The sequence below is a fragment of the Mus caroli genome, unplaced genomic scaffold (genome assembly GCF_978045245.1).
Source record: "Mus caroli unplaced genomic scaffold, Mus_caroli_1 scaffold_9, whole genome shotgun sequence".
Classification (NCBI taxonomy): Eukaryota; Metazoa; Chordata; class Mammalia; order Rodentia; family Muridae; genus Mus; species Mus caroli.
Genome location: NW_028227264.1, coordinates 127393404 through 127417917, shown reverse-complemented (window position 1 = coordinate 127417917; position 24514 = coordinate 127393404). Strand labels below are relative to the sequence as shown.

General features: G+C 43.3%; 1 protein-coding gene and 1 pseudogene across 1 annotated transcript; both read right to left on the bottom strand.

Annotated features, from left to right (window-relative positions):
* Window positions 1-1072: 1072 nt before the first annotated feature.
* On the bottom strand, window positions 1073-18627 carry LOC110302772 (retinol dehydrogenase 16-like). The gene is made up of 4 exons (XM_085843257.1): window positions 18247-18627; window positions 11118-11376; window positions 2976-3139; window positions 1073-2497 (listed from the first exon to the last, which is right to left on the bottom strand). Exons 1-4 carry the CDS (start codon window positions 18557-18559, stop codon window positions 2280-2282), a joined length of 954 nt encoding a protein of 317 aa, XP_085699383.1. The 5' UTR covers window positions 18560-18627; the 3' UTR covers window positions 1073-2279.
* A 5480-nt stretch (window positions 18628-24107) lies between these two features.
* The window catches only part of LOC110303347 (retinol dehydrogenase 16-like), a 40040-nt pseudogene continuing 39633 nt past the window's right edge, over window positions 24108-24514 (bottom strand).

The window sequence follows — 24514 nt, the reverse complement described above, 5'->3', positions numbered from 1 at the left end:
GTCTAACCTCCTGCCAGAAGGCCTTCCTATACTCCAGCCATGGACCAGACCAAGGAGTCTCACCTGAGTGGGAACCACCCAGTGTGCCCTCTTCCCCTGCTCTTTTCTCCCTTCAGCACCGGGCTGCTCCCCTTGGGTTCCCCATTTGTTCCCTTGGGTTCCCCATTTGTTCTCAACAATTCCGTGGTATCCAGTGTGGGATGCCCGAGACTGAGAACCTATTGCCTCAGACTGCCCCCTTTTCACCCCCTGCCGAGCTGGGGTCCAGTGGCTTCCCACAGCCAGACATCCACCCGGGGCCTTGTGGAAAGCATGCTGCAGTCCTTCTGCTTCTGCCTGCCCAGAGCATGGGAACTCTGGCGGGATTCGGGTTTTTTCTCACTCCCTTTCTTCCTCTGGCATCCACTGCCCAACAGGGATGGACACTTATTCTACAGGCAATGGATGATCATCCAGTGAGTCTGCAGGAAGGGTTACTCATCTAGTGATTCTGTAGTGAATTTATGATCACTTCCTGAGCCTGCAGGGAAGCAATGGTCAGTTAGTGGGTCTGCAGGGAGGGATGGTCAGTTAGTGAATCTGCAGGGAAGGGAATGGTAAATCTGAGTTCTACAGGTAAATTCCGTTCATGGGCTTGCATGCAGAGACTTCTGCACTATTTGTTGGTGTTAAGTTTTGAATGGAAAGTTGTTGTTCCTACTTCAGTTGCTGCAAGGGCTGAGACAAAGCAAGAAGAAGCATGCTGTCCTGTAGAAACTCTTCTCAGGACATTCCCAATACCCCTGTGATCCAAACCTCACTAACCTCCAAAGCCAAGGTTTAAATCTCAGGATACAGGAAATAATGTCATACTTTGCTCTAAAAAGAAAAAGAGTCCAAAAAGAAGCCATGAATTAAAAAAAAAAATTGGTGTCTCCATCATTTGCTGGATTTTAACCCCAAGGGACTGAACCTCCTACCCAGGGCCTGCCACAGACCCTCTGGATCCCTTTGTCTGCGTGGAACTGGTCTCTAGTCGAAGGTGGGCAAAGCATCGGATGAAATGACAGACCAACACGAGAGATTGTGTAGAATCTGAATGTAATTTGTCAAATTGAGCATCAATTTTTTTTACAGAAGAAAATAGGGAAGATAGGTGACACATTGGCAAGGTACAAAGAGGTTACTGGATTCTTACACAAAACAGGAATACAAACACAGAAGGTCTGACATGAACCACCTGGGATAGAATTCATTGTTAACAACTGGGATCAAAAAGAGCTCCACCTAAGATCCACTTAATCTTGGAAGCCAGGGTCAAAGCCTTCATGCCCTTGCCATAGTTCCTATTTTAGTCTATTGTATAGTCCATCTTCCCCCTAGGCCATTGTAAATACGTGTGTATGGGTGTAACTCAGCTATCTATAGTTCTAAGTATTTACTCTGGTTCCTCCTTAGGTCTCAAACTTCCTGCTTCCTAGATGATGGTAAATTCCTGTGTAGAGCAGTGACTTAGCTTTTATTCAAAGTGATAGTGTAATACCAGAGGCAATTCTGAATGTCACTGAATAGGCAACATTCTTACTGAATTCCAAGCCCCTGGTCTGCTCAAGGACTTTCTAGGACATTGGAACACTGGTGAAGGCTTAGCTATGTCAGAATTCAATCTTAAAAGGCACTTATAAGATAATACTAAAAGAGAGCACGTGGATCCATACACCAGACTAACGTGGGAATAGGGTATGAGTATATGGGTTAAAGAGAACACTGGACTCCAGGAGGTGAGTTTCGTAAGTGGCTTCCAGGCCTCCGGCCTGTCAAGCTGACTTGACCAGAGTTCGTGGCAAGGGCCTTGCCAACCTGACTCCAGGGCATCAGTGACTCCTCTCAGATCCCACACCATGGTCACTTTTGATTTCAGAGAAGGGACACTTCCATGATGCATAGGTGTTTAAATTAGCCCTGGCATGTGCATTTCTTTCAGAGGAGGACACATGGCAGTGCTTGGCACTCGCTGGTCCCAACCTCCTTATATGTGTGGATCCTCAAGGAAGGCCATGATGATCAGGGCTTGGACATCAGCCAGCACTTTTGTATCTGAATCCCTTGGCAGAATTCTTTGCGTATTTCTTTGGTCATCATCTGTCTTGAGTAGTATCATTGGAGAATTAATGAGATGAAGTGTGTAAATGAAGAACCCCAGAGTAATAAACTCCCTCCCTCAACCCTCCTAATTCCTCCCAAGAATTCCCTCCCTTACACTCCCTACATCTCCCCAACTATGCACATAGGTAAAGACTTCAGAGGGCTTTCTCAGGCTTCATGGAAGTCCAGTAGAAAACAGCATCCACAAGAAAGGTGGGCAGGTAGCTCAAGGGGATGAAGAAGAGTTTAGCATCCCAGCCAGCTGAGTATCGGGTGCGAGGGTGGCAGGCAGTCAGAGCGTGCTCCATGCAGTCAGTCACCAAAGACAGGTCCTTGTTGCACCTCTTGTCCAATTCATTTACCATTTTCAGATCTATGCAGAATGAGGAATGATTTAGGTGGTCATTCAGCTCCCACCACTCCTGTCTTACAGCAGCATAGAGGAGACTATCCGTTCCCTATGTGGGAGAATCCATGTGTCTGAAACCCAAGCCCAGCCTGTCCTAGTTCCTCAGAAGGACCACAAACAATCTTCAAGGAAGAATTGAGCACTCGGTCACCTGTATCTTAGCTCATGGAAAGTGCTGATCTCATACCGCCTCGCATCCCTGAATTCAGTTATAGCCCCAAGAGCATGAGAGAATCAGAAGGAAGAGAGAAGCATGTTCTGAAAGATCAGAACTCCTTTCTGACCCCATACACAAACTGCACACCATCCCAAGGAAACGGGAAATGGGTTTTTTTTTTTTTTGAGGAAAAGGGTGAGGCATTAGAACTCCTAAAATTAGCAGGGGGTTAAGGGTTAAAGGGGTTAAAGCTGTATGTAGCTTTGGCCCTCAGAACTTACTTACAGGATGCCAGGTACTTCTCGCCATAGATCTCCCTGATTTCTGAGCTGGTCTGGTCCCACAGCATCTGGGTATTTGAGGATAATCTGGCACTACTGGCCATACCGGTCAGGAAGAAGCCAGGCTCTATAATAGCCACCTTCACCCCAAAGTAGGAGAGTTCCCTCCTGCAAGACAGACAGATTTCAAGGACTTCAGAGATCTTTCAGTGAGAACACTTTAATAAGAGTACAGTAGAATGCCAACAGGAGCCTGTGGTGTGGAAAGGCTACATACACACTTTGGATCTGGGATATACTGCCAATGGGGAAGAGTTTTTATTTTTTATTTTTGTTTTGGTTTTTCAATATGCACTCACTGATAGTGGATATTAGCCCAGAAACATAGAACACCCAAGATACAATTTGCAAAACACAAGAAAATCAAGAAGAGGGAAGACCAATGGGTGGATACTTCATTCCTTCTTAGAATAGGGAACAAAATACCCATGAAAGGAGTTACAGAGACAAAGTTTGGAGATAAGATGAAAGGATGGACTATCCAGAGACTACCCAACCCAGGGATCCATCCCATAATCAGCCACCAAACCCAGACACTATTGCATATGCCAGAAAGATTTTGCTGAAGGGACCCTGTTATAGCTGTCTTGTGTGAGGCTATGCCAGTGCCTGGAAAATACAGAAGTGGATGCTCACAGTCATCTATAAGATGGAACACAGGGCCCCCAATGGAGAGGCTAGAGAAAGCACCCAAGGAGCTAAAGGAGTCTGCAACCCTATAAGTGGAACAACAATATGAACTAACCAGTACTACCCCCAGAGCTCATATCTCTAGCTGCATATGTAGCTAGTCGGACATCACTGGGAAGAGAGGCCCCTTGGTATTGCAAACTTTTTTTTTTAATTTTTAATATTTTTATTACATATTTTCCTCAATTACATTTCCAATGTTATCCCAAAAGTCCCCCATAGCGCCCCCCACTTCCCTACCCACCCATTCCCATTCTTTTGGCCCTGGCATTCCCCTATATTGGGGCATATAAAGTTTGCAAGTCCAATGGGCCTCTCTTTCCATTGATGGCTGACTAGACCATCTTTCGATACATATGCAGCTAGAGACAAGAGCTCCGGGGTTCTGGTTAGTACATCATGTTGTTCCAACAATAGGGTTGCAGATCCCTTTAGCTCCTTGGGTACTTTCTCTAGCTTCTCCATTGGGAGCCCTGTGATACATCCAATAGCTGACTGTGAACATCCACTCCTGTGTTTGCTAGGCCCCGGCATCATCTCACAAGAGACAGCTATATTTGGGTCCTTTCAGCAAAATCTTGCTAGTGTATGCAATGGTGTCAGCGTTTAGAAGCTGCTTATGGGATGGATCCCTGGATATGGCAGTCTCTAAATGGTCCATCCTTTCATCACAGCTACGAACTTTGTCTCTGTAACTCCTTCCCTGGGTGTTTTGTTCCCAATTCTAAGAAGGGGCACAGTGTCCACACTTTGGTCTTCATTCTTCTTGAGTTTCATGCGTTTAGCAAATTGTATCTCATATCTTGGGTATCCTAAGTTTTGGGCTAATATCCACTTATCAGTGAATACATATTGTGTGAGTTCTTTTGTGATTGTGTTACTTCACTCAAGATGATGCCCTCCAGGTCCATCCATTTGGCTAGGAATTTCATAAATTCATTCTTTTTAATAGCTGAGTAGTACTCCATTGTGTAAATGTACCATAATTTCTGTATCCATTCATCTGTTGATGGACATCTGGGTTCTTTCCAGCTTCTGGCTATTATAAATAGGGCTGCTATGAACATAGTGGAGCATGTGTCCTTTTTACCGGTTGGGACATCTTCTGGATATATGCCCAGGAGAGGTATTGCTGGATCCTCCGGTAGTACTATGTCCAATTTTCTGAGGAACCGCCAGACTGATTTCCAGAGTGGTTGTACAAGCTTGCAATCCCACCAACAATGGAGGAGTGTTCCTCTTTCTCCACATCCTCGCCAGCATCTGCTGTCACCTGAATTTTTGATCTTAGCCATTCTGACTGGTGTGAGGTGGAATCTCAGGGTTGTTTTGATTTGCATTTCCCTGATGATTAAGGATGTTGAACATTTTTTCAGGTGCTTCTCTGCCATTCGGTATTCCTCAGGTGAGAATTCTTTGTTCAGTTCTGAGCCCCATTTTTTAATGGGGTTATTTGACTTTCTGGAGTCCACCTTCTTGAGTTCTTTATATATATTGGATATTAGTCCCTTATCTGATTTAGGATAGGTGAAGATCCTTTCCTAATCTGTTGGTGGTTTTTTTGTCTTATTGATGGTGTCTTTAGCCTTGCAGAAGCTTTGCAGTTTCATGAGGTCCCACTTGTCAATTCTCGATCTTACAGCACAAGCCATTACTGTTCTATTCAGGAATTTTTCCCCTGTGCCCATATCTTCAAGGCTTTTCCCCACTTTCTCCTCTATAAGTTTCAGTGTCTCTGGTTTTATGTGTAGTTCCTTGATCCACTTAGACTTGACCTTAGTACAAGGAGATAGGAATGGATCGATTCGCATTCTTCTACATGTTAACAACCAGTTGTGCCAGCACCATTTGTTGAAAATGCTGTCTTTCTTCCACTGGATGTTTTTAGCTCCCTTGTCGAAGATCAAGTGACCGTAGGTGTGTGGGTTCATTTCTGGGTCTTCAATTCTATTCCATTGGTCTATTTGCCTGTCACTATACTAGTACCATGCAGTTTTTATCACAATTGCTCTGTAGTAAAGCTTTAGGTCCGGCATGGTGATTCCACCAGAGGTTCTTTTATCCTTGAGAAGAGTTTTTGCTATCCTAGGTTTTTTGTTATTCCAGATGAATTTGCAGATTGCACTTTCTAATTCGTTGAAGAATTGAGTTGGAATTTTGATGGGGACTGCATTGAATCTGTAGATTGCTTTTGGCAAGATAGCCATTTTTACAATGTTGATCCTGCCAATCCATGAGCATGGGAGATCTTTCCATCTTCTGAGATCTTCTATAATTTCTTTCTTCAGAGACTTGAAGTTTTTATTATACAGATCTTTCACTTCCTTAGTTAGAGTCACGCCAAGATATTTTATATTATTTGTGACTATTGAGAAGGGTGTTGTTTCCCTAATTTCTTTCTCAGCCTGTTTATTCTTTGTGTAGAGAAAGGCCATTGATTTGTTTGAGTTAATTTTATATCCAGCTACTTCACTGAAGCTGTTTATCAGGTTTAGGAGTTCTCTGGTGGAATTTTTAGGGTCACTTATATATACTATCATATCATCTGCAAAGAGTGATATTTTGACTTCATCTTTTCCAATTTGTATCCCTTTGATCTCCTTTTGTTGTCGAATTGCTCTGGCTAGGACTTCAAGTACAATGTTGAATAGGTATGGAGAAAGTGGACAGCCTTGTCTAGTCCCTGATTTTAGAGGGATTGCTTCAAGCTTCTCACCATTTACTTTGATGTTGGCTACTGGTTTGCTGTAGATTGCTTTTATCATGTTTAGGTATGGGCCTTGAATTCCTGATCTTTCCAAGACTTTTATCATGAATGGGTGTTGGATCTTGTCAAATGCTTTTTCCACATCTAATGAGATGACCATGTGGTTTTTGTCTTTGAGTTTGTTTATATACTGGATTACGTTGATGGATTTCCGTATATTGAACCATCCCTGCATCCCTGGGATGAAACCTACTTGGTCAGGATGGATGATTGTTTTGATGTGTTCTTGGATTCGGTTAGCAAGAACTTTATTGAGGATTTTTGCATCAATATTCATAAGGGATATTGGTCTGAAGTTTTCTATCTTTGTTGGGTCTTTTTGTGGTTTAGGTATCAGAGTAATTGTGGCTTCATAGAATGAGTTGGGTAGAGCACCTTCTGTTTCTATTTTGTGGAATAGTTTGTGAAGAACTGGGATTAGATCTTCTTTGAAGGTCTGATAGAACTCTGCACTAAACCCATCTGGTCCTGGGCTTTTTTTAGTTGGGAGACTATTAATGACTGCTTCTATTTCTTTGGGGGATATAGGGCTGTTTAGATCATTAACCTGATCTTGATTCAACTTTGGTACCTGGTATCTGTCTAGGAACTTCTCCATTTCATCCAGGTTCTCCAGTTTTGTTGACTATAGCCTTTGGTAGAAGGATCTGATGGTGTTTTGGATGTCTTCAGGATCTGTTGTTATGTCTCCTTTTTCATTTCTGATTTTGTTAATTAGGATGCTTTCCCTGTGCCCTCTAGTGAGTCTGGCTAAGGGTTTATCTATCTTGTTGATTTTCTCAAAGAACCAGTTCCTTGATTGGTTGATTCTTTGAATAGTTCTTCTTGTTTCCACTTGGTTGATTTCGCCCCTGAGTTTGATTATTTCCTGCCGTCTACTCCTCTTGGGTGAATTTGCTTCCTTTTGTTCTAGTGCTTTTAGGTATGTTGTCAAGCTGCTAATGTGTGCTCTCTCTAGTTTCCTTTTGGAGGCACTCAGAGCTATGAGTTTTCCTCTTAGAAATGCTTTCATTGCATCCCATAAGTTTGGGTATGTTGTGGCTTCATTTTCATTGAACTCTAAAAAGTCCTTAATTTCTTTCTTTATTCCTTCCTTGACCAAGGTATCATTGAGAAGAGTGTTGTTCAGTTTCCACGTGAAGATTGGCTTTCTATTATTTATTTTGTTATTGAATATCAGCCTTAGTCCATGGTGATCTGATAGGATGCATGGGACAATTTCAATATTTTTGTATCTGTTGAGGCCTGTTTTGTGACCAATTATGTGGTCAATTTTGGAGAAAGTACCATGAGGTGCTGAGAAGAAGGTATATCCTTTTGTTTTAGGATAGAATGTTCTGTAGATATCTGCCAGATCCATTTGATTCATAACTTCTGTTAGTTTCACTGTGTCCCTGTTTAGTTTCTGTTTCCACGATCTGTCCATTGGTGAAAGTGGTGTGTTGAAGTCTCCCACTATTATTGTATGAGGTGCAATGTGTGCTTTGAGATTTACTAAAGTTTCTTTAATGAATGTGGCTGCCTTTGTATTTGGAGCATAGTTATTCAGGATTGATAGTTCCTCTTGGAGGATTTTACCTTTGATGAGTATGAAGTGTCCCTCCCTGTCTTTTTTAATGACTTTGGGTTGGAAGTCAATCTTATCAGATATTAGAATGGCTACTCCAGCTTGTTTCTTCATACCATTTGCTTGGAAAATTGTTTTCCAGCCTTTCATTCTGAGGTAGTGTCTATCTTTTTCTCTGAGATGAGTTTCCTGTAAGCAGCAAAATGTTGGGTCTTGTTTGTGTAGCCAGTTTGTTAGTCTATGTCTTTTTATCGGGGAGTTGAGTCCATTGATATTAAGAGATATTAAGGAAAAGTAATTGTTGTTTCCTGTTATTTTTGTTGTTAAAGTTGGCATTCTGTTCTTGTGGCTGTCTTCTTTTAGGTTTGTTGAGGGATTACCTTCTTGTAGTTTCTAGGGCGTGGTTCCTGTCCTTGTATTGGTTTTTTTCTGTTATTATCCTTTGAAGGGCTGGATTCGTGGAGAGATAATGTGTGAATTTGGTTTTGTCGTGGAATACTTTGGTTTCTCCATCTATGTTAATTGAGAGTTTGGCTGGGTATAGTAGCCTGGGCTGGAATTTGTGTTCTTTTAGTGTCTGTATAACATCCGTCCAGGATCTTCTGGCTTTCATAGTCTCTGGTGAAAAATCTGGTGTAATTCTGATAGGCTTGCCTTTATATGTTACTTGGCCTTTTTCTCTTACTGCTTTTAGTATTCTATCTTTATTTAGAGCATTTGTTGTTCTGATTATTATGTGTCGGGAGGTATTTCTTTTCTGGTCCAGTCTATTTGGAGTTCTGTAGGCTTCTTGTATGTTCATGGGCATCTCTTTCTTTAGATTTGGGAAGTTTTCTTCTATAATTTTGTTGAAGATGTTTGCTGGTCCTTTGAGTTGAAAATCTTCATTCTCATCCACTCCTATTATCCGTAGGTTTGGTCTTCTCATTGTGTCCTGTATTTCTTGGATGTTTTGAGTTAGGATCTTTTTGCATTTTACATTTTCCTTGATTGTTGTGCCGATGTTCTCTATGGAATCTTCTGCACCTGAGATTCTCTCTTCCATCTCTTGTATTCTGTTGCTGATGCTGGTATCTATGGTTCCAGATTTCTTTCCTAGGGTTTCTATCTCCAGTGTTGCCTCATTTTGGGTTTTCTTTATTGTGTCTACTTCCCTTTTTAGGTCTAGTATGGTTTTGTTCATTTCCCTCATCTGTTTGGATGTGTTTTCCTGTTTTTCATTAAGGACTTCTACCTGTTTGATTAGGTTATCCTGTTTTTCTTTAAGGATTTGTAACTCTTTATCAGTGTTCTCCTGCAATTCTTTAAGGGATTTTTGTGCTTCCTCTTTAATGTCTTCTACCTGTTTAGCAGTGTTCTCCTGTATTTCTTTAAGTGTGTTATTAAAGTCCTTCTTGAAGTTCTCTACCATCATCAGGAGATATGCTTTCAGATCCGTGTCTAGCTTTTCTGGTGTGTTGGGGTGCCCTGGACTGGGAGAAGTGGGAGTGCTGGGTTCTGATGATGGTGAGTGGTCTTGGTTTCTGTTAGTAAGATTATTACGTTTACCTTTTGCCATCTGGTAATCTCTGGGGTTAGTTGTTGTTGTTGTCACTGTTTAAAGATTGGAGCAAAAGCTGTGTTCCACTCACCAGCAGTATCAAAATCCTGTGGCGGGGGTCGTGGGTAGCTGGCGGGTGTCAGCCGACCCTGCGCTCTAGCTACACCGGTGCTCTTCCGGCCGGATGAGGCCTGTGGCCCTACTCAGGCCGGTTTCTGCTTCCCTAACTAATGCAGTCTCAGGTCCCGCGCGCAATTGGATCGGAGCAGAAGCTGTGTTCCACTCACCAGAAGTCTTAAGATCCTGTGGTGGGTGTTGTGGGTAGCTGGCGAGTGTCAGCCGACCCTGCACCCTAGCTACCCCGGTGCTTTTCTGACCGGAAGAGCGGTATTGCAAACTTTATATGCCCCAGTACAGGGGAATGCCAGGGCCAAGAAGCGGGAGTGGGTGGGTAGGGGAGCAGGGCAGAGGGAGGGTATAGGGAACTTTCGGGATAGCATTTGAAATGTATATAAAGAAAATATCTGATAAAAAAATAAATAAATAAAAAGAAGTTGTGGCTCTGATGGAGAAGGTTTGTCAGTGTGGGTATGGATTGTAAGACCCTGATCCTTCATGCCTGGAAGCCAGTATTTTGCTAGCATCCTTCAGAGGAGATGTAGAATTCTCAGCTTCTCCTGTACCATGTCTCTCTGGCATTGCCATGCTCCCACATTGATAATAATGGACTGAATCTCTAAACATATAAATGTCATCCCCAATTAAATGTGGTCCTTATAAGAGTTGCTTTGGTCATGGTGCCTGCTCAGTAAAACCCTAAGACAGAACTGTTGCATTGCTAACACCATGAAATACATAGCATCCAGCAGCCTCCACTTCTTCACTTCTACCTTTCCCCACCTGGTGACCAGCTGCCATTCATATCTGGCCTGTCCATTCTCCAAGGAGAATCACCTATACATACAGGTTCCAGGTTCCCATATTTACTCTGGTGCAGTCTAATCCTGCTACAGGACCCTCGGCAAATCTGATGGCTAGCATGGTCAACACAGCTGACTAGCCATGTCAACCACTCAGGAAGGTCATAGTTCCTCTCTGTCTCCTCTCCCATTCTCTTATTTGCCAGAGTCTTTAGGTCATGATAGAAGCAGATAAGTTATGCTAGAATATGTTTATTATGGACCCTAAAAGAGGCCTGATATTTCTCTGTGGAGCTGAAAGAGACATTCACCCCAATTCAAAAACATGCTCAGCATATAGAGATCAGGGTTCTGTATTCCTGACACCAAAAAAAAAAAAAAAAAAAAAAATCACAGTTCTAATCCTAATCCAGAACAAAATGAACTCAACTCCTGTCTTGGTCATGGCCTCTTGTAGAGACATGGAGATGTTCTGGCCAGTGAATGGTTCAGTGAGGAGAATGCATGGGAGGCACATGTCCTCCCCATGATGGGGACTTTAAGAGCGTGATTAAATAAAAACTTCTCAAAGCTCTGCTATTGGACCCCTTCCCTTCCATTACCTGAGGGAGTCTGAGAAGGCCTCTACACCATACTTGGAGATGCAGTAACCACCACCACCAAAAGACACTAGGCCCACGATGCTGGAAACGTTGACCACACGACCCCTCGCCTTCCTCACTAAGGGCAGCATGCTTAGAGTCACCTCGATCATGCCCAACAGGTTCACATCCAGTATACTTGCAAAGTTCTGTTTGTTCATCCACTGACTGGGACCAGAGGGGACGGAGATGCCAGCGTTGTTGACCAGGCCCCAGAGTCCTAGGAACAGTGGGAAGAGAGGGTCACACAGTACAGGTTTAATTATGGATGAAATGCATATTCACAAGGTAAGACCACTGTGACTGGTGTTTACTGGAGAATAGGATACAATGAATAAGAACATGGTATCCACAGGGCTCTAGAACATGCCAGAGAATGCTTGCTCATAGCATGGATAATTTCATCCATTAAATTTTCCTTGCCCAGCTCCATGCCTGGGAATCAGCTAGCAGTGCCTTCTCATTTCCTAAATTTCAGAACAGATGGTGGAAAAATGGTGCACTTTTGTTAATCTGGAGACCAGGAAAGTACAATTTTTGTCTTAAATGTTGATGCCATCCTTGCAGAGGTTTTATTCTTTTATTTTGTGTGTTGGTTTGAATGACAAAAGCAGCCATAGGCTCATATATTTAAATGCTTGGTCCTGAGAGAGGGGTAGTGCTCCAGAGGGATTAGGAAGTGTGGCCCTTGTTGTCATGGCTGTGGCCATATTGGAATATAAGATTCACTGGCTATCCCAGGGTCTTGCTGTTCCTGCTACCTGTGGATAGAGATGTAGTATCTCAACTCCTTCTCTTGCACCATGACTGTTAGCCACCCACTACACTTCATGATATGATGATAAAAGCCAAAAGCTTTAATTGTATGCAAGCCCAAATTCAATGTTTCATTTATAAGACTTACCACAGTCATGGAATCTCTTCACAGAGATAGAATTCTGTCTATGACAGTGGTATCTTCATCTTACTCTGAGCAGTTTACACACTGCTAACCGTGACTTTCAAATGGTCAAGAAAGGGAGTAATAAAAAAGAAATAGTTTACATCATTATTCCTTATTATAGTAAGAAGAAAAGATAAAATAAGGGAGAAGGAACAGAGGAAACACAAAGGAGAAATGAAAGAAAAGACAAAATTAATCTCTGGAGGAATTTTTTTTGGGAAACAAACAATTGAAATCTTGATTGTGAGAAATTTGGAAAGCAGACTTTTGCTTTTTCTGCCCTAATGAAGCCAGCCTTGAAGTTAATAATGTTCAACTCTTGTGATTGATCAACATCTATACTAATGAAAATCAATATTGACCAACTCTCTTCAGATGCTTACAATCCTAATATATTGGCTGGTTTTGTGACAACTTGACACAAGTTAGAGTTATCAGAGTAGAAGGTGCCTTAGTTGAGGAAATACCTCCAAAAGATCGACCTGTAAGCCATTTTTTCAGTTACTAATCTAAAGAGGGTCTAGACTATTTTGGGTGGTGCCATTCCTGGGCTGCTGGTCCTAGGTTCTATAAGAAAGCAGGCTAAGCAAGCCATGAGGAGCAAGCCTGTAAGTAGCACCTCTCCATGGCGTCTGCATCAGCTCCTGCCTCCAGTTTCTTCCCAATTTCGTTTGGTGATGAACAGTGATGTGTAGTGTTATCTAAATAAACCCTTTCCTAGAACAACTTGATATTTGGTCATGATATTTGCAAGGCTGAAAACCCTAACTGAGACACTGAAGGACAGAAGAAAGGAGGTGACAGTATTTGCTAATAACCAACAGGACAGATTTTCCACTGTCAACCTGAACACACTGGGTACTTTCTGCCTCTCACCCGCAGGTGGTCCTCATTCATTCCTTTGGCCTTTAAGTCATGGATCTTCAAGGAACCATTCTGAAATGCCTACAGCTAAATACTATATCTCCACTGTCCATTTCTGTGCAGAGTGAACGGAAGACCAGTTGATTGAGATTCAGATGGGCATTTGTTGTTTTAAAACGTTGGCTCAATAAGTCATCTGCAGCCTTGGTTCAAAGGTATATCTTGTCCTTCTACAGATACATAATCTGTCATTGAGATTGTTTTTGTTCTGTTTTTTTAAAAAAAATATGGAAAAATATTTCTGTAGAAACTTCTTAAAATACATATATGAAGGAATTTCAGGGGTGTCACCATATAATGGTAGACATGACACCCTTAGTAAACATCTTGTGACACCAAGTAAAACCTTCAGTTCCAGGAATGGTTCACATCTTGTCACTAAAAGGGACCCATGCAATACCCCCTCTGTCTTAGGGTTTTACTTCTGTGAAGAGACACCATTACCAAGTCAATTCTTAGACAACATTTAATTGGGGTTGGCTACAGGTTCAGGCAAATGTTATTATTAAGGTGGAAGCATGGCAGTATTCAGGTAGACATGGGGTTAGAGGAGCTGAGAGTGCCACCTCTTCTTTGGAAGGCACCTAGGAGAAGACTGGCTTCTAGCCTGCTAGGATGAAGGTTTAAATCCCAAGCCCAAAGTGACCCACCTACTCCAACAAGACCACACCTCCAAAGAGTGCCACTTCCTGTCCTAGGCATACTCAAACCACCACACCCTCCAAACCCTCATTACAAACTATTTCTCAAGGCTTCTAGCTGCTCTCTTAACTTGATGATAAGGCTATTTAGCTGTGGTGGTTTACACATGCTAGGTCCAGAGAGTGGCACTATTAGGAGGTATGGCCTCGTTGCAGTACATGTGTCCATGTTGGAGGAAGTGTATCACTGTGGGCATAGGCTTTAAAATCCTCATGTCAGCTCCCTGGAAGCCAGTCTTCTGTTTGCCTTCTCAACGACACGTAGAACTCTCAGCTCCTCCTACACCATGCCTGCCTACATGATGCCACGCTCCTGCCTTGATGATGGATTAAACATCTAACCCTTTAAACCAGCCCCAATGAAATGTTATCCATCTAAGAGTTGCCTTGATCATGGTGTCTATTCATAGCAGTAACCCTAACTAAGACAGAAGTTGGTACCAGGACTGTGGTTTTGTTGTGATAGGCCTGAACGTGCTTTTGTTTGGAAGAATGTGGATTTTAAGACTACAGTTAAGGGAGAGCATGAATCTCAGAAGATGCTTTGAATCCTCAATTTTTAACAGTATTGAGACTGTCACACACTATTGGGACTTTTGAAGTTGGATTATATGTATTTTGCATTATGATATGTTTAGGTATGGCCCCCACAGACCCATGTGTTTGAACAATCCTATGGAGGTCAGGGAGGAGAATGTAATGCTTTGAATATGCTAGACCAAAGGAGTGGCATATTAGTGGGTATGACCTTGCTGAAATAGGTGTGGCCTTTTTGTAGGAAGTGTGTGACTGTGGTTGTGGACTTTAAGACCTCCATCCTAGCTCCCTGGAAGCCAGTCTTCTTTTGTTTGACTTTGGAACAAGATTTAGAACTCTCAGCTCCTCCTCTATCATGCTTGCCTGGACACTACCATGCTCCCACCTTGATAATGGAATAAACTCCTAAGCCTGTTAAGCCAGCCCCAATTAAATGTTGTCCTTCTAAGAGCTGCCTTGGTCATGGTGTCTGTTCACAGCAGGGAAACCCTAATTTAGTCAATAGCTGAAGACCATATTATCTGATGTCATCACACTGAGAGAAGGCAAGCCGGTCCCCACCTAAGTCTCACTGCTACAGAATAACATTCAAAGCGCAATCACTACTGTTACCCAGGCTCAAGCCCTGTGCTATACCACAGAGACTTGTCTTTAAGACATACAGTGCAATAAAGGCACCAATGTCATGAGGGTAACTAAACACTTCTCATTAGATTGAAGGTCTGCTTGCTGAGATGGAAACCATCACGACACTACTAAAGTGACCAAGAACCTGAGACTAGATAGGTCACAGACCTATGGGAAATCTAAATATTATTCTTATTCTAAGAGAATAGACTGTAGTAAGACTCGTAAGGCATATTACTAACAACACTCAATGTCCAGTGATATGATCAATCTCCATCCAGAAAACTGTGTCCTGCCATAGACAAGAATTAAAACAGAGACACACAAGTGGTCAATGCGCAGAAAGTCAGAGACTCTGACACACTTCAGTCCTTATAAAAGGGATGACTTCATCACACCCCTCCCCTCAAGGCCCAGAGATCTATGAAGATGAAGAGGCAGAAACATTTTAAGAGCCAGAGGTGATGGGTGACTCCAAGGAGGCTGTCTTACAGACACATCAGGACTACTGCTCACATGAACTCACAGGGACTCTGGCAGCACACATAACACCTGCACAGGCTCAGGGAGCCAGGGAGCCAGCACTGAGCAGGGAAAGTGGACACATGGTCTAACCTCTAAGCAAGCAGCTATTTGTAACTGATAACTGCTGTCCAAGGAAGAAACAGTTTTCTGCACTGTAGTGTCAATGGTGCCTTGTCATCACTTTATTGTGCACTGTGTGAAGATTCAAATGCTGATTTCTTGGCCACTATATCTGCTTACCATCCTTATTCAGACACTATCCAGGTGCAAACTTGTGTAAACAACAGCTCTCCCATTGTTCCCTGAAGTGTCACTAAAGGGACCTTAACAACCAAAGACTGAGCAGGGGAGAGAACAGGCTGGACTTCTCCCCGCCAGGGGAGGGAGCTGGAGAAGAGGAGGTATGGCTTAGCCACCTGCAGAGAGTCTAGGAGACACCATAAGAAAACACCTGGACAGTCCATATTGTTGTTCCACCTATAGGGTTGCAGATCCCTTCAGCTCCTTGAGTACTTTGCCTAGTTCCTCCATTGGGGGCCGTGTGATCCATCCAATAGCTGACTGTGAGCATCCACTTCTGTGTTTGCCAGGCCCCGGCATAGTCTCACAAGAGACAGCTATATCTGGGTCCTTTTAGCAAAATCTTGCTAGTGTATGCAATGGTGTCAGCGTTTGGAAGCTGATTATGAGATGGATCCCCGGATATGGCAGTTTCTAGATGGTCCATCTTTTCGTCTCAGCTCCAAACTTTGTCTCTGTAATTCCTTCCATGGGTGTTTTGTTCCCAATTCTAAGAAGGGGCAAAGTGTCCACACTTTGACAATATGAGCTAACCAATACCCAACCCCCCCAGCTTGTGTCTCTAGCTGCATATGAATCAGAAGATGGCCTAGTCGGCCATCAGTGGAAAGAGAGGCCCATTGGTTGTGCAAACTTTATATGCCTCAGTACAGGGGAACACCAGGGCCAAGAAGTGGGAGTGGATGGGTAGGGGAGTGGGTGGGGGAGCGTGTGGGGGACTTTTGGAATAGCATTGGAAATGTAAATGAAATAAATACCCAATAAAAAAATATGAATAAAAAAAAGAAAAGAAAACACCTGGAGCAGAGAAAGACTAAAACTGCAATTATCTCTATTATTTTGTCTGGAAGCTTGGCAGATTAGTTTAGAGGATTGAAATAGAGTAATTCTGCCCTTTAAGCATGTTAAATAAATAAATAAATAAATAAATTAGACCAGTCTCATTTTGGGGGGAGTTACCTGGCTAAGAAGCAAACTGTAACACAGGGATTAAAAAGGCACTCAGTGAGCCTCATACACAAGAGAGCTAGTATCTCCACAAAATAAACTCTGTGAAATTTTGGGAGGAAAGAGGAGACTGTATTTTTGGTTTTTGGATTTTTGGTTTTTTGGTTTTTTTCATTATGTTTTGTGCTGGCTTCTTTGCTTGTTTCTTGTTGTTTGTCTTTTGTTATTTTTTGTTTGGTTGTTTGTTTATTTATGTTGCTTTTCCTTGGGGGTTTTTATTTTCTTTTTGTTTTTCAGACAGAGAGAGAGAGAAAGACAGACAGACAGAAAAACAGACAGACAGACAGAAAGAAAATGAACTTGTGTGACTGGGACATGGGGAGGATCTGGGAGGAGTTGGGGAAAGGAAAAACATGATCTAAATGTTTGCATATATGTATGTATGTATATGTACATATATATACAGATATTAAAATATAACAGATATTTTAATCCTAGGATCACAAAATACACATGCTTGCAAACTTAGAATTGACTAGAAGTTTCACAAGACAGTTCTTAGGACAACAAGTACAAAGAACAAGCTGAGTGAGGTGACCCTTTCTGTCGATGCCAACAGGAAGGAGTTGAGCAGCAGGTTCATCAGATGGTATCCAGACCCATTTCTAGAACCCTGCCTCAAACACGCAAGCCAGAAAAACACAAAGGGAATAAATGATACCCAACACAAATGCTAAAATTAGTGGGTCTTGGTTAAGGGTCAATTTATTTTAATTCAGTGAATATTATTATTGTAACTAATGTTCTTTAAGTGGCAAAGTAGCTAAAAAAAGAGAGAAGCTTACATTTTTCAAATGGAAAGAAAACACATACATTAACTCTTCAGGTCAAAGTGCTACTGGTTTTTATACACTGGATAGTAAATTGGAGGTTAATTGTAGTTTGACATGTCTAGAGTTTAGAACAATAACTGCTTCTAACTTCTTTTTATTTAAATTTATCATTTAAATAATAACAAAAATGGTGGAGGGAGAGACAAAGGGAGAAAGAGATTGACAAGGCAGTGGTGTGTGTGTGTATGTAAGAGAGAGACCACGTCCCAGCTTTTTCTGTCCTAAGTTTTCCTTGACTTTGGGCTTAAGCATGGCAATGATTATGACTCTCCCTGCCAAGGTGCACAGGTACTGCATGAGAACATGTTCCAGAACTGAGCGAGCACATACACACTGGCACATGACCTTCACACAGAGACCAGATCCCAGGAGCCCAGAGCTTGCCTCCCTCCTCACAGTCTCTATCCTAGGACTCAGGAGCCAACAATCCCGTCTTTCTACATACAAAGTCAAAGAGGACGGAGAAGAATTTGGACATGAAAACTTCCCAAGGCACCAGCTGACTAGGAACACACAGCTTGGAGGACTCAGTGTAGAGGTAAGAGGACAGACTAATATGCTGGAGAAGGGCAGAATCTGTAGTCACACCAACTCCACCCTGACTCCCACCGGGAATCTTTTCAGGACTACACAGGCCTTCCCTTCACTCAAAGACAGAAAATGAACAGCACAGACAGGACTCTCAGTGGTACCTCTGTTCCCAACACGCTCCTTCACCCACTGAGTGGCTGCCACAATACTCTCTGTCTTGGTGACATCCAGGATCACTGTCTCCAGCCTGTCAGATGTCTTGTTCCTCAGCTCCTCAGCTCCCTTCTCCGTCAGACATGCAGCCAGCACCCTCATGCCTCTCCTGTCCAGCTGTCTGGCCAGCAGGTTCCCAAAGCCAGAGTCACAGCCCGTGATGAAGACATACTTGTCTTGGAGATGGCTCACCACCTGCCTCTCCCTGAAGAAGCGAAGGAGTGTCCACAGTCCCACCAGTGATACTAGGTAGAGCCACATGGTTTGTAGAAGACAAGCAGAGAGAGAGAGAGATACTCTGTGTCAAAATGAGGCTGGCCTCTACTCACACAGGAAGGTGTAGACATCCAGGACACCACCCTGCTGACATACATTCTTTTGTATTTTTTATAATTATTAATGCCTTAGATCTCTGGTCTTTGACCTGCTTTTGAACAGCAGACATATCATGCCCACTGGCTCTCCCTATGTCACTGCCAAGGAAAACACTACTGACTGTTGAATAACATAGGTCTATTCTCTTATGATCTTTGTTTCCTGGACTCGTGTGGGAATATATGTATGTGTGTCATTACATATGGCTCATGGCCCAGTCCCAGACTCAGCTTGTGTCTCTGTAATTTGCACTCTGGGGCCACAACCCAGGAGGTTGTGATCATAATGAGAAACTAATCGTAACCTATTCTTGGATGCAGGACAACTTATAGGAGAGGACAGGGAAAGCTGGTGCCCTCCTAATACAGCAGCTCCTGAGAAGGTAGAAAGCCACCCCAAACATGGAAGGCTGACATCAAAGGAACACTAGGTGATAGCGCTGGGACCGCAGACACATCAGGACTCCCAGAGTAGGTATGGGAAAGGAAATGACTTTCCTCTCAATTGACCCTTCTTCTGGCTGCCTGGATTCAAGCAGACATGAGCACAGAGTTCTTCAGGTGTGACTTCCATGACTGCCCCTGACTCACCTGAGCCAGGATGCCTTTCTTAATTTCCCAGGAAGCCTTGCTCAGAAACTCTAGAGTAGTGTGTGGAGCTTTCCATATGGCTACTGGTCTGGGGAATGCCTGACTAACCCTCTGATTCTAGCTCAAAATAAACCTAGTGTCTCCTTCAGGAATGATGTCATGATTCCCTTACCTGGCACTTCCACAACTTTCTGTTCTAACCAGTAAGGAATCAGACTGTCCTTGTGCTCTCAAAAACCATGTTTCTATCAGGCAGTGCCCCACTACAGGTTAGATTACACCTGTGCACTAAGGCCTGGATCTTGGTTATCAGTGGGTTATCTGTGAATCTGGAGCTGGGCCACTCTCCCTCCAAGGCGGTAGCTTCCCCTGGATCTGCTATGCATTTGCCCTGCTCTTCCCTCTCACTGTTCCTGATTGTGTTTGACTTAGTGATGGTAATCCTCATCCTCCTGGCTCCAATCCTGTCCCTCCTCCTACTTCTGCAGAAGGTACTAGTGCTAGGACATTCTTCATGTAGTTGTTAGCACCCAACAGGTCCTCAGAGTCCTAACACTGAATTGCATCTTGTAAGATGTAGTGCTGGCTTTTCTTGACCAAAGTACGTGCAGATATTATTTCTCTTAGTTCTAGTATCCCTTCAACAGTGAGTTCTCTAGAGTATTCCTTCTATGGTCATTTTCCAATGCTCTCTCCTACAGTTCTTTCCATATCAACCCTGATAGAAATGTGCACTCTTTTTGGACTAAGATCTTCTAGAACACAGCAGGATCTAGATCCAGCCCTGGAATTTCTGGATAAAGTCAGAGAGAATAAGAAAGTGGACGTGACTCTGTTGAAGAAGTCACAGGGCTGAAGAGAAAGCCTCAGAGACACCTCCCTGAGGAGGTTTCTCAGTCCATCCATCCCTCCTGAGATTATCACACCAGGCAAATGACAGTGCCCAGTTGTTCCTCTTCCCTGTCCTGGGGAGGGTGGGCTGGACCCATTCCAGGTCAGACCCTGTGAATATTTAACAAGACAGCCCTTCTGCCCGCTGGGCTGCTCTGATCTACTGAGGTAGATGGGAACAGAACCATCTACTGGGATCAGGAGTCCAGTTCAGTCAAGTGGGGAAGCACTTTCTCCCCAAAGGCAGTGTATCCCACCCTTTCTTCTTCATGCAAAAGGGAGGAGAGGTAGAGCCTAGAGTTGGTGCTGTGAAGGTGGAAACAGGCCCACTATCAAGCCTGTTTCCCAACTTGACCATGTGCTGCCCCTACTCAGTTGTAGTTGGGAATCAGAAATGATAGACTATTGTGTTCTAATGGCTAAGGATCTAGAACTGGAGGCATGGGAATTGAGTGAGACATCCTCTTTTGGCAGCTGAAGTCCTTCTGTGTTCCTCTGAGTACACTGGCTTCTCCCAACAAAGAAACCTGAGTGAGGAGGAATGGGGGTTCCTCCAGAAATGTTGCAGATAGCCTGGGATCACCTTACAGGGCACTTCCTGCCAATTACACATGGTTCTGTCTCATCATGATGCTCTTCAGCCTCTACCCATGCTTAGGGTAGATCTGGCCTGGGTGTTGCCCCTCCCTGTGGAGCTAGTGTGATGTTCCAGAGAGGACTGAGATGAGTCCAGCCTCCTGACCAGCTCCTCACAGGCTATTATGTGCAAAGATACTGTTGTGTTACTGTTGAGGGAAATATTTTTAAAAGGCCAGCAGGGTTCCCACACTACTGCCTGCAACTCTCAGCCCCAGCCTGGTTGTACAGACTCTGTGTCTAGCTACACTATACAGGATCTTCTTCCCACCCATCCTCCCTTTCCCTTCTCCTCCTCTGAGTTGCTCTCTGTCACTGTGACTCTTTGTTCTGCCTCCCTTTTCCCTGTCCAATTAAACCTGTTATGTCCTGAGACATCTCAAAATGAAATAAAATATAAATGCAGGTTTTGGAGAGATGGGTCAGCCATTAAGAGTGCTTCCTGCTGTTTTGTAGGGTCCAGCTTCAATTTTTGACAACTACATTTTATGGCTGAAAACTTCCTGTAACCAGTGGGCCTCATCTTCCTTCTCACCTTTGAGAGTACTCCTATACATGTAACATACAGGTACACACACATATGCTCAAAGGTCCTACCACAAGCCTTTGAAGTTAACATAAGTGAAATGAATGACCAGGTACATGATAGGGTTGGCATTTTCCATTTTCAATTAAACCAGAAATTTGCCACAGACCACCTCAGTCAGGTATGGGGATCCCTGGAATGGGAGTCCTTGAAGCTAAGTGGGTAAGGATTCGGCTGTGACAAACAGAAACAAACACAGAGGCAGTTTGAATCTGAGTGTGTTTTGCAGCTCTCAAGCAAGGGATTTTATACCTTAAGAAGCCAAACATTACATCTCTTAGAAACTATATCCAGTGAAACAATCACAAATACCAACAAAAATCATTTGGCAGAGTAAAGCACAAAAATCATCTAAGCATTACAACTCTGAAACCATGTATGTATTCAGTGAATCACAAAACAGAACAGGTAACATCATTATAAACCATCAAAATATAACAATTCTAAAATAATGTATTCAGTGGGGGGCCATCGTCCAAGGCTAGTGGCATGTTTCGAGGAGCAGGTTAATAAATCTTTAACGGTCAGTGCTCTTAACCACTGAACTAACTTTCCAGCTCAATGGTCAATTATTATTTAACATCTAGTGCCTGATTTTTTAATATAAATCTTCAATGTATAAATGTAAACTATTTTAGTTCTTTCTAATTAAGGCTTTCTTTACCTTATACCAAAATCCACCTCCGATGACACACATGTAGCCATATGAAATTTTATTGTTGGGAAAGTTTTTATCTATCTTAATAGTTTTGTAAATGATTTAAAAATTAAAGTGTTGGTTTTCTTGGGGATAAGGTCATGTTAGTGGCCCCATTTCTAGGGATGCTTTCTTACCCATTATTCTCACTTAAGATCTTGGCCTAGGCTACCAGGAACATGTAAATAAGAAAAGGAATAAGAGAAAACAAAGCAGATAGATTGCCATGACAACTATGGCTCAATATTTTTTCTCCAGCGAAGAGTTCCACAACCGGTTCCAGGAGGTCTCTCCCTTTTGAGGTTAATCGCCTCAGTCTATGAAACTTGTCACACAGATCCTACTGGAGGTGGTGTGGCAGAAATTATTGTTTACTTTACAAGTTTCTCCTGTGACTTCTCAGCCTCCATGTTTCTACTTAGAGAAGAAGAGTCAGGCATCTATGGAAGTCCCACCAAAGCACAAGTCTGCACTGAGCCCAGGATTCTCTGCCTTTTCCACACATGCTGTCCCTGCTCAGCCTACTCTTGAGATTCACCAACCTAGCACCAGGCAAAGCCAGGCCTCAGAGCACCTCAAGTACAGGACCTTTGTTCTTTTGCAAATACTGTCCATAAAATGAAAACCAGAGTTGAGAGGGACACTCTTGGCACGGTGCTGGAGGAGTGTGGCAGTGGAACAGAGGGAGGGGACATGAGAAGTTGCCTGGGACAAAGACAGATGGAAAATCAGAAGGTCTTTGTTGTGATGGTCAGTCAGTGATTCTTATATGAAGAAATGGTCATTTATTGGGTCTGGAGGGAGGCATGGTCTCTTAGTGAGTCTGCAGGGAAGGCACGGTCTCTTAGTGAGTCTGCAGGAAAGGGAAGGTCACTTAGGGAGTCTGCAGGGAAGACATGGTCACTTAGTGAGTCTGCAGGAAAGGGAAGGTCACTTAGGGAGTCTGCAGGGAAGGCATGGTCACTTAGTGAGTCTGAAGGGAAGGCATGGTCACTTAGTGAGTCTGCAGGGAAGACATGGTCACTTCGTGAGTCTGCAGGGAAGGCATGGTCACTTAGTGAGTCTGCAGAAAAGCGATGGACGCCTAGTCTACAGGGAATTGATGATCACCCAGTGAGTCTGCAGGAAGGAATAGTCATTTAGTGATTCTGCAGTGAATATATGATCACTTTGTGAGACTGCAGAGAAAGGAGTGGTGAAGTCGAGGCCTACAGGTAAATTCCGTTCATGGGCTTGCATGCAGAGACTTCTGCACTATTTGTTGGTGTTAAGTTTTGAATGGAAAGTTGTTGTTCCTACTTCAGTTGCTGCAAGGGCTGAGACAAAGCCAGAAGAAGCCTGCTGTCCTGTAGAAACCCTTCTCAGGACATTTCCCCTTACCCCTGTGATCCAAACCTCACTAACCTCCAAAGCCAAGGTTTAAATCTCAGGATACAGGAAATAATGTCATACTTTGCTCTAAAAAGAAAAAGAGTCCAAAAAGAAGCCATGATTTTGAAACAAATTTAAAAAATTGGTGTCCCCATCCTCTGCTGTATGCTCACCACCAGAGACTGAACCTCCCACCCAGGGCCTGCTGACCTGACTCCAGGGCATGGGTGCTGGCATTATTAGTGACTCTCTCAGACCCCACACCATGGTTGCAGGTGACTTCAGAGCAGGGACACTTCCATGCTGCATAAGGGCTTAACTAGCCAGGGCAAGTGCATTTCCTGCAGAGGAGTACACAGGGCACTGTTTGGAGCAAGCTGGTCCTAACCTCCTCATCTGTGTGGACCTTCATTGAAGGCCATGATGCTCAGAGCTTGAGCATCAGCCAGTACTTTTGTATCTGAATCCCTTGGCAGAATTCTTTGCCTATTTCATTGGTTATCATCAGTCTCAAGTAGTATCATAGGAGAATTAATGAGATGAAGTGTGTTGACTAAGAACCCCAGAGTAAAACACTCCCTCTGTTGACCCTCTTAATTCCTTCTAAGAATTCCCTCCCTTACACTTCCTACATCTCCCAAACTATGCACATAGGTGAAGACTTCAGAGGGCTTTCTCAGGCTTCAGGAAATCCAGTAGACAACAGCATCCACAAGAAAGGTGGGCAGGTAGCAAGGGGAGGAAGAAGAACTTGGCATCCCAGCCAGCTGAGTATAGGGTGCGAGGGTAACAGGCAGTCAGAGGGTGCTCCATGCAGTCAGTCACCAAAGACAGGTTTGTGTTGCACCTCTGGTTCATTTTGTTTAGGCATTTCAGACCTATGCAGAATGAGGCATGAATTAGGCAGTTTTCCAGTTCCCACCACTTCTGTCTAACCACAACATAGAGGAGAATTTCTATTCTTTGTGTCAGAGAATCAATGCTATGGAACCCAAGCCTAGCCTGTCCCAGTTCATCTGAAGGACCACAATCTTCAAGGATGAATTGAAGTCACCCGTTTCTCAGCTCAT

Excerpts from the sequence above, each read along its gene's own strand:
- LOC110302772 (XM_085843257.1), bottom strand. The coding sequence starts at position 18,559 with ATGTGGCTCTACCTAGTATCACTGGTGGGACTGTGGACACTCCTTCGC. Across the intron at positions 11,377-18,246 it reads GGAGCGTGTTGGGAACAGAG|GACTCTGGGGCCTGGTCAAC; the intron begins GTACCACTGAGA and ends CACTGTTCCTAG. Across the intron at positions 3,140-11,117 it reads GCCTTCTCAGACTCCCTCAG|GAGGGAACTCTCCTACTTTG; the intron begins GTAATGGAAGGG and ends TCTGTCTTGCAG.